General features: G+C 32.4%; 2 protein-coding genes across 2 annotated transcripts; both read left to right on the forward strand.

Annotated features, from left to right (window-relative positions):
* The first annotated feature begins 820 nt into the window (after nucleotides 1–820).
* LOC137817012 (uncharacterized) lies at nucleotides 821–5888 on the forward strand. The gene is made up of 4 exons (XM_068620213.1): nucleotides 821–1840; nucleotides 3823–4106; nucleotides 4378–4605; nucleotides 5212–5888. The coding sequence occupies exons 1-4, from the start codon at nucleotides 1414–1416 to the stop codon at nucleotides 5719–5721; spliced, it is 1449 nt and encodes a 482-aa protein (XP_068476314.1). The 5' UTR covers nucleotides 821–1413; the 3' UTR covers nucleotides 5722–5888.
* Nucleotides 5889–5894: 6 nt separating this feature from the next.
* On the forward strand, nucleotides 5895–7702 carry LOC137817059 (histone H3.2-like). The gene is made up of 3 exons (XM_068620284.1): nucleotides 5895–5988; nucleotides 6379–6386; nucleotides 7240–7702. Exons 1-3 carry the CDS (start codon nucleotides 5895–5897, stop codon nucleotides 7537–7539), a joined length of 402 nt encoding a protein of 133 aa, XP_068476385.1. The 3' UTR covers nucleotides 7540–7702.
* Nucleotides 7703–12158: the final 4456 nt, after the last annotated feature.

Raw genomic sequence — 12158 nt, forward strand, 5'->3', positions numbered from 1 at the left:
ACTTTGTTAGGTTCAATTAGTAATTTTGATTTTTTTAGTTCAACGAATACTTCAAAAATGGTATTTTTTTATGATATAACAATTCAAAATTTGGATATTCTAATATTTTTTTTTACTTCAACTTGGTCCGTTTTAATAAAAGAAAAAAGTTACGTCCTTTCTTAAACAAAAACTATATGAATTTGAAATTCTGGAAACAGAAATTCTAGGTTATATCTGAAAAAAAAAACTAACTATTAAATTAGTTAGGAAATAAGTTTAAGTTAGTTATGTTTCAATCTGATGTCGGTTGAGATGAAATTGTTAAGATCAATCATCGCATTTGAAGTATTATTTATCTTTTTGGAATTTTTGAGTTTAACTACGATTTTTTACTTAAAAGACATTTTGATGGATTAAGAGAGTAATGTGTATTTAAACTTCACTTTTGTATCGGTATAACTGGACGACACCGTGAGTCAGTTAGAATCCCGAACCACCTGAACAATGCTCACCCACGATAACAAAGGCCACGTGATAACACGTGGCCGACCGACCAATGACGACGAATCATGGGTTGACCAAGTCAGTATGGTTAATCCATAATTAAAGGTTACTTAGTACAACCCTAAACACGAGTCAATCCCCTAATCTGGCCTATCAACGAAGGCTCATTAAAATAATATAAATAGCGCAGATTCCAAGAATTAGGTATGTCATTATCTACAATAACCGAGTGTCAACACCTTTGCTGACTTTGATCGTCGGATTGCGTTCTGCAAGTACCATCCGAGTATGTGCTACCAGACGACTAAAAGGAGGAAGGAGGAACTTAAAGAGTAGGAAGCTGAGTATGGAAACGACCAATCGCCAAAAAGAATAGCAGATAAAACAATTGTTCTCTAGATCCCAATACCCGTTCAATACCCGTTCGAGAATAACTTTAGCTCTACTCGTAAAGGAGGTGAGATTATGTTTACCGTACAGGAAAGGATAAAAAAATCAAGTTTTGATTAGTTAAAGTATTGCAATGTTTGGAGGAGTTTGGATTTGAGGAAGAAGCATGGGAACGAAAATGGTCAAAGTCCACAACTCCATGGCAGCATGGATCATAATACTTTTCCACAAACCATAAATTGTTCACATTATTAACCACCATCAAGCCTCTTTGACTTCCCATATCCTTATTCATTTTTAATTCACATAACAACCTCAGTTTTAAGTTCAACAACCATTTACCACACACATCCCTCAAAAATTCCCTCCTCCCAAGCTTCCTTCACCGGAACTTAGTTAGTTACTTTTTGTTAAGGCGCGTTTGGATTGCTGATTCACTCACCGTAACCTTTTTTTTCCATTGTGTATTGGAAAGTGCGAAGGCGGTGTAATTGAAACGGCAACCCAAACAGCCACACAGGGTTGCGTAGGGTTAACATGATCATGGATAGAACATCGCAGAGCAGCTCCGATTCGCCGACGCGAGATCCGAAAGTGCTTTCCATCGAGTGTCTGAGAGGAAGCTCGAAAGCCGACGAGTGGACCGGCGACATGCTCCAAAGCGGTGACATCGTGGAGGAGCTCCGAATCGGTTCGACGGCGAAATCGCAGATCCGGTACCAATCGCCGTTCAAGGGCGGGAGGAGCGGGGTGCAGAAGATCCTTCAGGAGGCGTTCAAGAAGAAGGAGACGTCGATTGTGGTTCGGGTGCGGCGAGGATCGGAGGAGTTGGTGGAGTTGCAGGCGTGCATCGTGCCGAACGAATTCGCGGCGAAGAAGGGTTTGGTTCTTCGCTCGATTGATGACCCAAATTACGTGGTCGGGTTCTTGGATCGGACCGAAGCAGAATGCTTCGAGCTTCAAGGTGCGTTTCGCCATCTTTCTTTCTTGTTTTTCTGGTCTGCTTTTTGACTTTTGAGCTTCCGTGTGTTTTAATAATTAATAAACATTAATAATTGGAAAGTATCAATTTTGTTTGAGATAAGCTTCTAATAAATTAATTTTTTAATTTAATATATTATTATATTATTATAATAGGTTGTTATGTATATGTTGTTCTTTAGATTGTTTATTTAGTTAAATAGTATTTATTTGTATTACTTTTGTTTAATAGTAATAATTAAGAGTTGAAAGGATGATAACTTAGAAAATAAAAAATATAAATAAAACAGATTAATTGTAACTCCTTAGATAATTATTGTCTTAGTCAAAAGTTACAAATTAACGGTAAAAATATTTCAAATGAAATTAAAATTTATAAAAAAATATTTATATTTTAGATCTTCAATAATTAATTTAGATGATGATTTAAATTTAATTGTAATCATTGAAAAATTATTTTAATAGAATTATTGGAAATTTATTTAGAAATAATGATAAAGGAAGGTGCGTTTAAAGAAGATCATAATACGTTGTTATATCATAAATCAGAATAAACAATTTGGAGTATCAATATCTGAATTTGACATTTCTAATATTGTATTTAATATTGTAAGTTCTAACTATATTATATAAAATAGCACATTAACCTTATACAATTCCTGCATGTGTACTAAGGTTTTTTTGGTTACATAGGACAACGGTAGCTTAAGATGTAATAGTTTATTTTTGTCGTTGTGCTTAATTAGCTTACACGTAACATGCGTGGGGTTGCCAATGAGTTGACATTGCGTTGAGTGCACGTGTATTAAGCCCATTCCATCTCTTTCTGTGATTCCATTCCCATGTGCTTGCGTGAACCTCACATATGAAAGTTGCTTATATTCATTTCAAACCTGTGACTTCTTCTTCTGAAGTCACCTTTCCGACTTTTTTTATTAAACACTAAGGGTAAAACTTTGTATTAAAAATACCTTTTTTATGTGCCAAAACAAAGTCTAATGCATACCACATCCACCATCTGAAAAAAAGAGCAAATGGAAAATCCCTGCCTACACATCTTTACATTAGAAGTAAAAGAAAATGATGTTCAGTTTCCTCCGTATTGGTATGCTACTTAACTTAGATATAACCTCTGCGGTTTGGTTAGCCTCTTTAGCTATAGGAACCATTCTTTTCCAAACGTTATTAGATATCAAATAAGGAGTAAATTAAATTATACTTGGAACTGTAGGCCAGAATCATCTTAGGCAAAGGCTTGATGTTTCCTCAAATTATCTACTTACCCTGAACCTCGTCTTCTGTCTTCTTTTAGAATCTAGATGCAGACTGTTAGTTTATTTGTCCTAAGCTCAATACCTATGTCACAACAAATAGTTGGAGGGTTCTCTCTGGACTTCATTCTATTACAAAGTGGACTTTAAGCCTACCTCAACCCCATAAAACCGGCTCATAGGGTTGAGGTTTGCATCCACTTATATACAATGAAAGGTTCTAATTTCTAGTCGATGTGGGATCTCCAACACATTCAAAGTGTTCAGCTACAATTAGCTACAATTAAGTTAGTGCTAGCAATTTTTGAACTGTTCCGGCCGTTCTATTGCAAGAATGCCAATATGAACATATGATAAAGCAACCGATCTCTTTTGTCAAATATACAAATAACTAATCTTTTTATAAGGGACATGGATGAATTGCAACCAATTATTCCAAATTTATGCCGATGGCTTGTCCTGTAATTTGTGAGGTTATACCAACTTAAAGCCCTGTGTATAAAAAACCAAGAAAAATCAATACATCTTGCAATGACCTTACATTATAGGGATAGTTATTCCGCGTCTTTTTTAAACCTCTAAGTCTGTATTGGCTGGTCGTCAGCAGTATTTGGACATTGATGCCAATGGCTTTGCAATTTTCTCCACTCTTTTACTTTCGAGTATCATATCTGATATTTGTTGCAATTTGCAGCTTCCAGGGGCACTAGGATGGTAAATGCATTAAACAAGACCAAGTTACAGGATGGATATGTTTCGTATTCATGGGAGAGGAGAATGCAAGAAATGCTATCAGTTCCCAATTCTAGCAACTTTCTTTCCATATTATTCCTTCCCAAAGCTTCAGATCGGGTAGCTTCTCGCTACAATGATCTGGAGGATACCCTAGCCAGGGTAAATGCATGGCTCAATGCAGGTCAAGCTTCGGGGGTCCCTATTGTCTTCATGAACATCCAAACTGAGTCCCTACTTACTAAGGTAAATGATCACTCCTTATTGTGGCTTTCTTGAACTTTGAACTTGAGAGCTTAACCTTTTAGAAGGATTGGTTCATAATATGATGTTACTGTTGGTTATTATTTTTGCTACCTTTTAACTATATATATCGCAGTTGATATAAGAAACTGTACGACACATTTTAAGATCATAAGAACGAAACTTTTACCTTCTTCATTTGTTTTCAAGTTTCTCGAGTGTTGTGTTTTTGTACAGTATGACATATGGAGTTTCTCTTTTATTTGTGTGACAGATATCTGGAGAGACAGCTTCTTCCACTGTGAATGCAGGATCATTATCTGACTTAGCTAACATAGCAAACGCAAGCCTTTACGGGTTTGAGGATTACCATGGAATAGACATTGGCGTTGTTCGAGCAGTTCGCCTATGGTATGCTCCTGTTGCAGGAGAGTTCTCTATTGAAATCAAACTAAAAGAGGAAGACTCAAAGCTTGGCTTTGCCATTAGTCGTACTGAAGAGGTTTCTATCTTGATCATGTATTTCCATATATACTTACATAAATAAAATTTAGATGCTGTTTGTAGCATTTTCTAATTAGACTTAGAGTTTCATCTCACTATTTTGCATAATCCTTTAGAACAAATTTGAAAACTTTTGTTTCTTAAATTATTGAGGTGAAACTCAGATTTGATTAAAAGATAGAGCAAACAATACCTAAGAAACTATATATAGAAGAATTGGTTCAATGGTATATATAATTTTAATTTTAGAAAAATGAGGGGTGCAACTGGCCACCTCACTCTTTTGGGTTTCCGTATCATATATATGTATATTTTTATGTATGTATTTATAAATATATGTATGAATGTGTGTATATATATATATATTTTAAAATTTTACCTTTTGCATCTTCTTCTGAATTTATATATTGAGTTGACTGTCAAGTGTGAGACTTATATATCAGATCTATAGATTATACGGTAATAATATTTTATTATTCATTATTTTTAAGTAATTGCACCCTCTGAACAGGGTCTTGGATCCGCTACTCTGTGTGGTTACATTAAAAAGACATCATATTGTTTAAAGTTTTAGCTAATTAATATTTTTCTTTTGCATCCACAGGGATTTATTTTCATCTCATCGGTCATTAATCAAGAAAATGTACCAGCCACACGATCAGGTCTGAGCAATCTGTATAAACTGGCAACAGATACTTGTAGGATGTTGGTGGTTTCAAGAGTGTCAAATAAAAAAGTCCTTCCATGGATGGTTTCTTCAACAGGAGCTATTCGGTGTTATGACACTGTTTCACTCAGCCAGAAGCTGTCCTTGCACCGACACACCAGAGTTCCCATTCTCCTACACGTCTTCCTTTGGGACAGGGCTTTGGCAGCTTCAAGTGGAGGAAGCACGAGATTTAGGGCCTTGTCTTCTTCTGTGTTGCCATCACATGCATCTGAAGTTCAGCTACCACCCATTCCAAACGAAACTCATGTACTTCCATTGCCCCCTCCACCTTCTGAACCAAGTGATATTACAAGTGAAATTTCCCAGTCCAGGCTTCAGAGAGACACGGCTGGGGAATTATCTTTTAGATTCCATGATTTTGCTTTGTCTAGTAACTGGGTATGATGTGGATATAATACTGGTAGCATATTAAATGACTGCTCGTGTCATGCTGTTGTAGTTTATTGTTGTATAGCATTGCTTTAGACTTCAGAGGCCTTCCAGATTTTAGTTTTCTTCATCAACTTGTTCACGGAAAAGTTAATAATCTATCATGACCTTTTCACCTTTTATTGAATATGGTAATAGCTGATATTGATATTTTGTTTCATAGTGGCAGAAAGAGAAAAGGTTCCCATGCTGAGACCTTCATGCAAGAGAACTGGTGTAAAGGTGTGTGAAGGAAGGTAAGGAGAAAGAAGGAAAACTTCTTATAAAGTTATTGAATTCTCCCGTACTTAAACATACACCCTATACATAGGAATACAAGCAAACGAAAAAACAGAAAGAAAAACATAAACTAATATATAAAAATAGTAATAAAGCAAAAACAGAAAATAGATATTGATATAACAATATCTTAACACCCCTCCTCAAAGTGGATAATGTATACTTATCAAACAAAGTTTGGATGTGATGGTATTGAAAGACAATCGATCAAGAGAATTAGTAAATACTTCACTTATCACACAAGGAGAAGATGGAAAATGTGCTTGGTATGATAATGGAAGCTTGTATTATAAGCTATATGATATGAAGACTGATTGTCATGGTACAAAATAGCAAAAGAGGTTTGTTGCACATAAAAGTCTTGAAAAAGATAACTTAACCATTGTAATAAATAAGCATATTATGTCTCAGAAGAAGAATGTGAAGGAATAGTTTGTTTATTTAATTTTGTTGAAATGACAAGTTTGTTCACTTGGAATCCCTAAATGCTTTAAGTTGTATCTTATAATCTGAAATAAAGAATAATTATTATGAAGAGATAATAAAATGTGTTTTACATGACTAACATCATCGTCAATATTCAAAATTCAATTTTGTTTACTTATTTGTAATTCTTGTATATAAGACTCACTATTATGAGTGTGTATTTAGTTATGAATTGATGATTCTCGAAGCAAATATGAAATTTTGAAATGATTATCTTTGGATTTATTTTCTCTCAAATCTTTTCAAAGAGTTTTCGCAATGTCAATGTAGATGGTGCTCTAAACAATTTGAGTGGACAAGGTGTGAGTGATCCGAGAAAACAACTATGACATTACATAATTTTAGGATTGTTGCGTTAAAAAATTATGATGCTTCCATCAATGAAACAATATCCATTTAGTTTAGGAGAAACAATAACCATTTTATACTCCTACTCCAAGAGTGATATTTTGTCTCATTTAGTTTAGGAGAAACAATAACCATTTTTGGATTCTCCTTTGGGTACATATAATTGGGACTATAAGAGTTTAAAAGATAATCCATACATGTTTGCATTTCTGTAGTCAAGGATTCCATGATGAATGAAAAAAAGAGATCAAAAGAGAAAATACAAGACAGACAATGGAATTAGATCATGACTTAACTTGCTATTGAATATGGTAATTGTTGGTATTGATATTTTGTTTCATAATGGTAGAGAAATAAAAGGTTGCTCACCGCTTCAGGCCAGGGACGGTCGCTCTCAGGGAGATCAGGAAGTACCAGAAGAGCACCGAACTTCTGATCCGAAAACTTCCATTCCAGCGACTTGTGAGAGAAATCGCTCAGGATTTCAAAACCGATCTCCGGTTCCAGAGTAGCGCCGTCTCTGCTCTTCAGGAAGCAGCTGAGGCTTACCTCGTTGGACTCTTTGAGGACACTAATCTCTGCGCCATTCACGCCAAGAGAGTTACCATTATGCCCAAAGACATTCAACTCGCACGCAGAATCAGAGGCGAGAGGGCTTAGATAGGTCTTCTCTGGTGTTTAACTGAGATTTTAGGTTCCTTATTCAATCTTGTGTACTGTGTTCAAACTTTTTATTATTAGATGTGACTTATTTCTAGCATAATCAGTGTATTGTTATTTTGTGAAGATTAAATTTTTAAAAAGATCATTATCATTTTGATAACTAACCTATCTATGAATTCTTTGGATTTATAATAAAAATACCTAAATTTGCACCAACGATAATTAAGTGAAGAGTGATTTTAATTTGAAAAGGTTGGGGTTAGATGCATAATTTTTGTTTTGACGCATTCTTTTAAATCTGTGTTCACAAGAATTGACTTCCAATTTATACACAACATATCGATAGATCTGAGCCTTTCATTTCTAATTAATCTACGGTTACAATTGCCATCCATTGTTGACCTGAATGGACCAATCAGGTATTAAAGCCACTAAAACCTTTATTTTTGTAGCGATTTGTGTTTGATTTCATTGGGCCGCGGTTTTTTTTTTTTTTTGAAGTCTAGTTATTATTGATAGGCCCATTAATGTATTTTTTTATTAGGGTGTTCGTTATGTTTACAATCTCACTTTTTTAGGTATGCGTAAATTCTTAGTCAGTTAAAAATATTTCTTAGTGTTGTAATGTAAATAATTCACTTTGAACTATAAAATCCAAAATATATAAAAATATAATTTAAATTGTAGAACTCGAAAGTAGTACCTAATTTAAAATGCATTTTAAGATTTAAAAATGTATTTGATATTATTTAATATGTTTATGAGATTTAAAGATGTATTTTTAGATGGCATAATTTGAAAATGTATTTCAAACTGTATATATAAATTATGAATAATTCAAACTTTTATATTATTGTAGAACAAGTACAACCATTATCCATTTGAACTTTTGTTAGTGAAAATATAATGGGCTCAATCTATAATGTATGGACTCTTCAAACATTATTTTGTTTAGGGTGTTTCTCCCTGCACCTCATTATTTTTAAAAAAATACTATTTTATTTTTTAAAAAAACTATTTTCAAATTATTTTTTTGGAATGTTTCCGGAAAACATTTTATGAATTACTGATTTAATATTCAAGAAATAAAAAAATATGTTTCAAAAAGTATATTTCAGATTTTTTTTTATTTTTTAGATTTTCCTTCCCAAAAATACTTTTTAATTTACGGAACACTCCTATTCTAGAATCCAAAACATTTAAAAGTAATTTGAATATTAAAAAAAAAATAGAGATAGAAGAAGAAATACCCTTTTGTTTATCTCATACCAAATTGAATACTTTCAATTTTGATAAAAATATTTGAATTTGAGTTCCTCAGAGCAATGGGAACAAAATAATGGAATGAAAATTAAATCTATTTGACATTTAACTAATCTTGATTTACTTGAATTTTGATAGCTTCCGAAATTCAAAACGAAATTAGTTTGAAACTTCCGTCTTGTCCCGTCTTGTTGGTAGTTGGGAGACTTTAGTTGAACTAACCCATGTGAAGGTGAATTTGTTCCAACAACTTTACCATTACATACTTTGTTTTTTCATATCTGTTACATTCGATCTTATTCATCCACAATCATCCAAATTCTCCACAAACCTAAGACAACAGTACTCAAACCATAGTAGGTATGTGCATTATAAGTAAAACAAACAGTAAAATGCAGGGTGTTTGAAGATAATGTTGGAGATCTCACATCGATTAGAAATTAGAACTTTTCATAGTATATAAGTGAGTGCAAGCCTCATCTTATTTAGCCGATTTTTTAGGGTTGAGTTAGACTTAAGGTCCACTTCGTAATATAGTATCAGAGCCATTTCGAGTATATCCTAACAAGTGTTTGTGTTGAGTTTATCTACCATCCGTTATCGAATCGAACCACCTATAATATAAGACAATTAAGGTGAAACAGTGGAATTTTGAAACCTCGCAATACAAGACAAAATCAAATGATTCAACGAGGAAGACAAAAGTATACTATATATATAACGTAACTTCGTATTAACTGCTACTTCAGTTTACAATACGTTCACTACGGAAATCGGAAGATGGAATACTCAAAAAGGATAAATGTTTAACGTTGCCATTTTATAGTGGACAGAAAGAAGCATGCAATGGTGCACTTGACAAGGCACAGAATCTCTCCATTGTTTGGACCAAATACCATTCTAACTTTTTATTGAAAAAATCTTGGCGAGATGTTTAATCACTAGATTAATGATGAACTTGTGTTTCATGTCAGAGCAATATAAATATTAACTCTGATATTCATCTCAATTTAAACTTATTACGAATTTATTAGAACTGAAGTTTAATTCTTACTCAATTTTATAAAACTAGTTTATAATATAATGTATTATAACAAAAATTATCTATAATATTTTCATTCATATATATACATAAATTAATCAATTTTAACTAAAATTTATATTTAATAATATTTATTATCTTTAACTACTGAGTATTAAAAACTAACTTGATCTTCGAATGATTTTTTAGCATGTATTTCTTTCGTCTGAATCAATGATTGAGTATCGTTAGGAGTCGACACTTGTAAGACTATATTAAGAGCTGACACCGGTAAGCTATGAGGCTGACAATCCTCTTAAATGGTGTGTCCGTTTCGGACACATGTATCTGACACCGACACTCGTAGGATACATATCGGTGAAATGTCAAATTCAAAAAAAATATTTGTTGGATTTCTAGCAATTCTAACACAATTTTAAAAAGGAGAAATACATTATTTTTTAAAAAACTCAAATTTATTGTATAATTTTTTATTATGATTATAAAAATAAAATACTTAAAAAAGATCTAAAACATACTTGTACCATAAATCTTTATTGTCAATTTATATAATTCATAATTATATAATATTATAGATTTGTGTCTCCGTGTCTTATATTTTAAAGATTATACGTATCTCTATGTCCGTGTCCATGTCGTATCAGTATTTATGTCAGTGTCTGTGCTACATAACCTATAAGATTATATTAGGAGCTGACACCTATAAAACTACGTAGCAACAAGAATGTAGCCTATATAAAAAGAGTTGGGTTTTGTTTACTATTAATTTATGAGTTTTTACCCATAAAGAGACAACCAAAGTGGAATGAGTTGTTTGTTTGAAGGTAGCTAGATGTGTGAAAGGAAAGAGAAGTTTGGATGGAAGAAAGAATAATTTGGAAATGGGAAGTTTGAAGTGGTACGTAACCATTAGTATTTTGTAATGAAGTTGGTATTAATGTAGGGGTGGGTCTTGACAGAGAGGCACAGTTCCGTGGTGTTTTGTTTGAAAGTTCAGAGAGGTTTCCTTTTTATGTACAAGTTTGGGGTGTTGCCACCCATTCTAACACTCTTTATAATAAAATTGGTATGCTTCTAATCAACCCAATTATTGAAGAATAGTGCATGAGTAAACCTTACGCCATTCCTCATTTATATTTACTCAATTATAACAATGGTCTATTATTCATCCTTTTTCTTTCTCTATTTTTTTATTCTAACCATTTCACTATATCATAAAGTAAGCTAAAACACATTTGATCACTGTGTTTATATATTTTTACTAATTTTATCATTAATGTTTTAAAACTTTACATATTTTACCTTTTCATCACACTACAAGAAAATCATTAAATAGAAAATAATTTTAAAAAAAACAATTAATTACATATTCAGTAATAAAAAACCAATTTAGATACTATCCAATTTATTAACTTTATTTTTTGTCTTTGGTTTTTACTTAATGAATAGTGTTAATTAACTATTGAATTATTAAAATTATAATGATAACATGATTTATGTGAGGTGACTTTCCAACACAGTATGCATTATACTTTAAATTATACATTTTACTACTTTAACTTTTATATTTTTCAAAAAATTTATATTTGAACTTTCAATTTTGTGACTTTGATCATTCGACTTTTAATTTTATGAATTTTATTACACCTATGAATTTCAATATTACCTACTCGTTAATTTGATGGTAATTTATTAATTATATAATAACAAAACTAATAAATATAATAAAAAATGAAAAAGTGACAATAATATCTTAAATATTTTCATTTAAGCTACTTCTTGTTTATTCCAAGCATGGTAAACTAAACTGTCACATTTCAAACACACAAAAAAATATGTAAAATATTTGGAATATGAGCTTGCAGAATACTTTGTTGGTCCTTCATAGGATCTCTTGCATCAATCAAGACTTGCCCAGCTCAAATTGTGACATCATAAGTGTTTTTCTCTTAACATTTAAAAAATAAGGAAACAAAGGTTCCATTAAGACTCTCTTAGTAGCATGAAAACAAATTATGTATGTGATGATGAAAAAAAGACAGCAGCAAGAACAGATAATGTAACATTTTTTAAAAGAAAACAATGTATGTGTAGAACTTTTTGTCATTAAAATGTCATTCAATCCTTACAATGCAGGAAACATGCTAAATTAGTCAAGGAATCATTGTAAATCGATCAATGATTCCAATGGCCCGTAATATAGCAAGTATGAATTAGATTGTGGCTGCAAATGAATGTCCCCTTCTTCACTTTAATCACTAAAAAGGCAAAGCAAGTTGCAAGAGTGTTATTATTGAATAGTAACAGCAAA

Source organism: Phaseolus vulgaris, unplaced genomic scaffold (assembly GCF_000499845.2).
Source record: "Phaseolus vulgaris cultivar G19833 unplaced genomic scaffold, P. vulgaris v2.0 scaffold_15, whole genome shotgun sequence".
Classification (NCBI taxonomy): domain Eukaryota; kingdom Viridiplantae; phylum Streptophyta; class Magnoliopsida; order Fabales; family Fabaceae; genus Phaseolus; species Phaseolus vulgaris.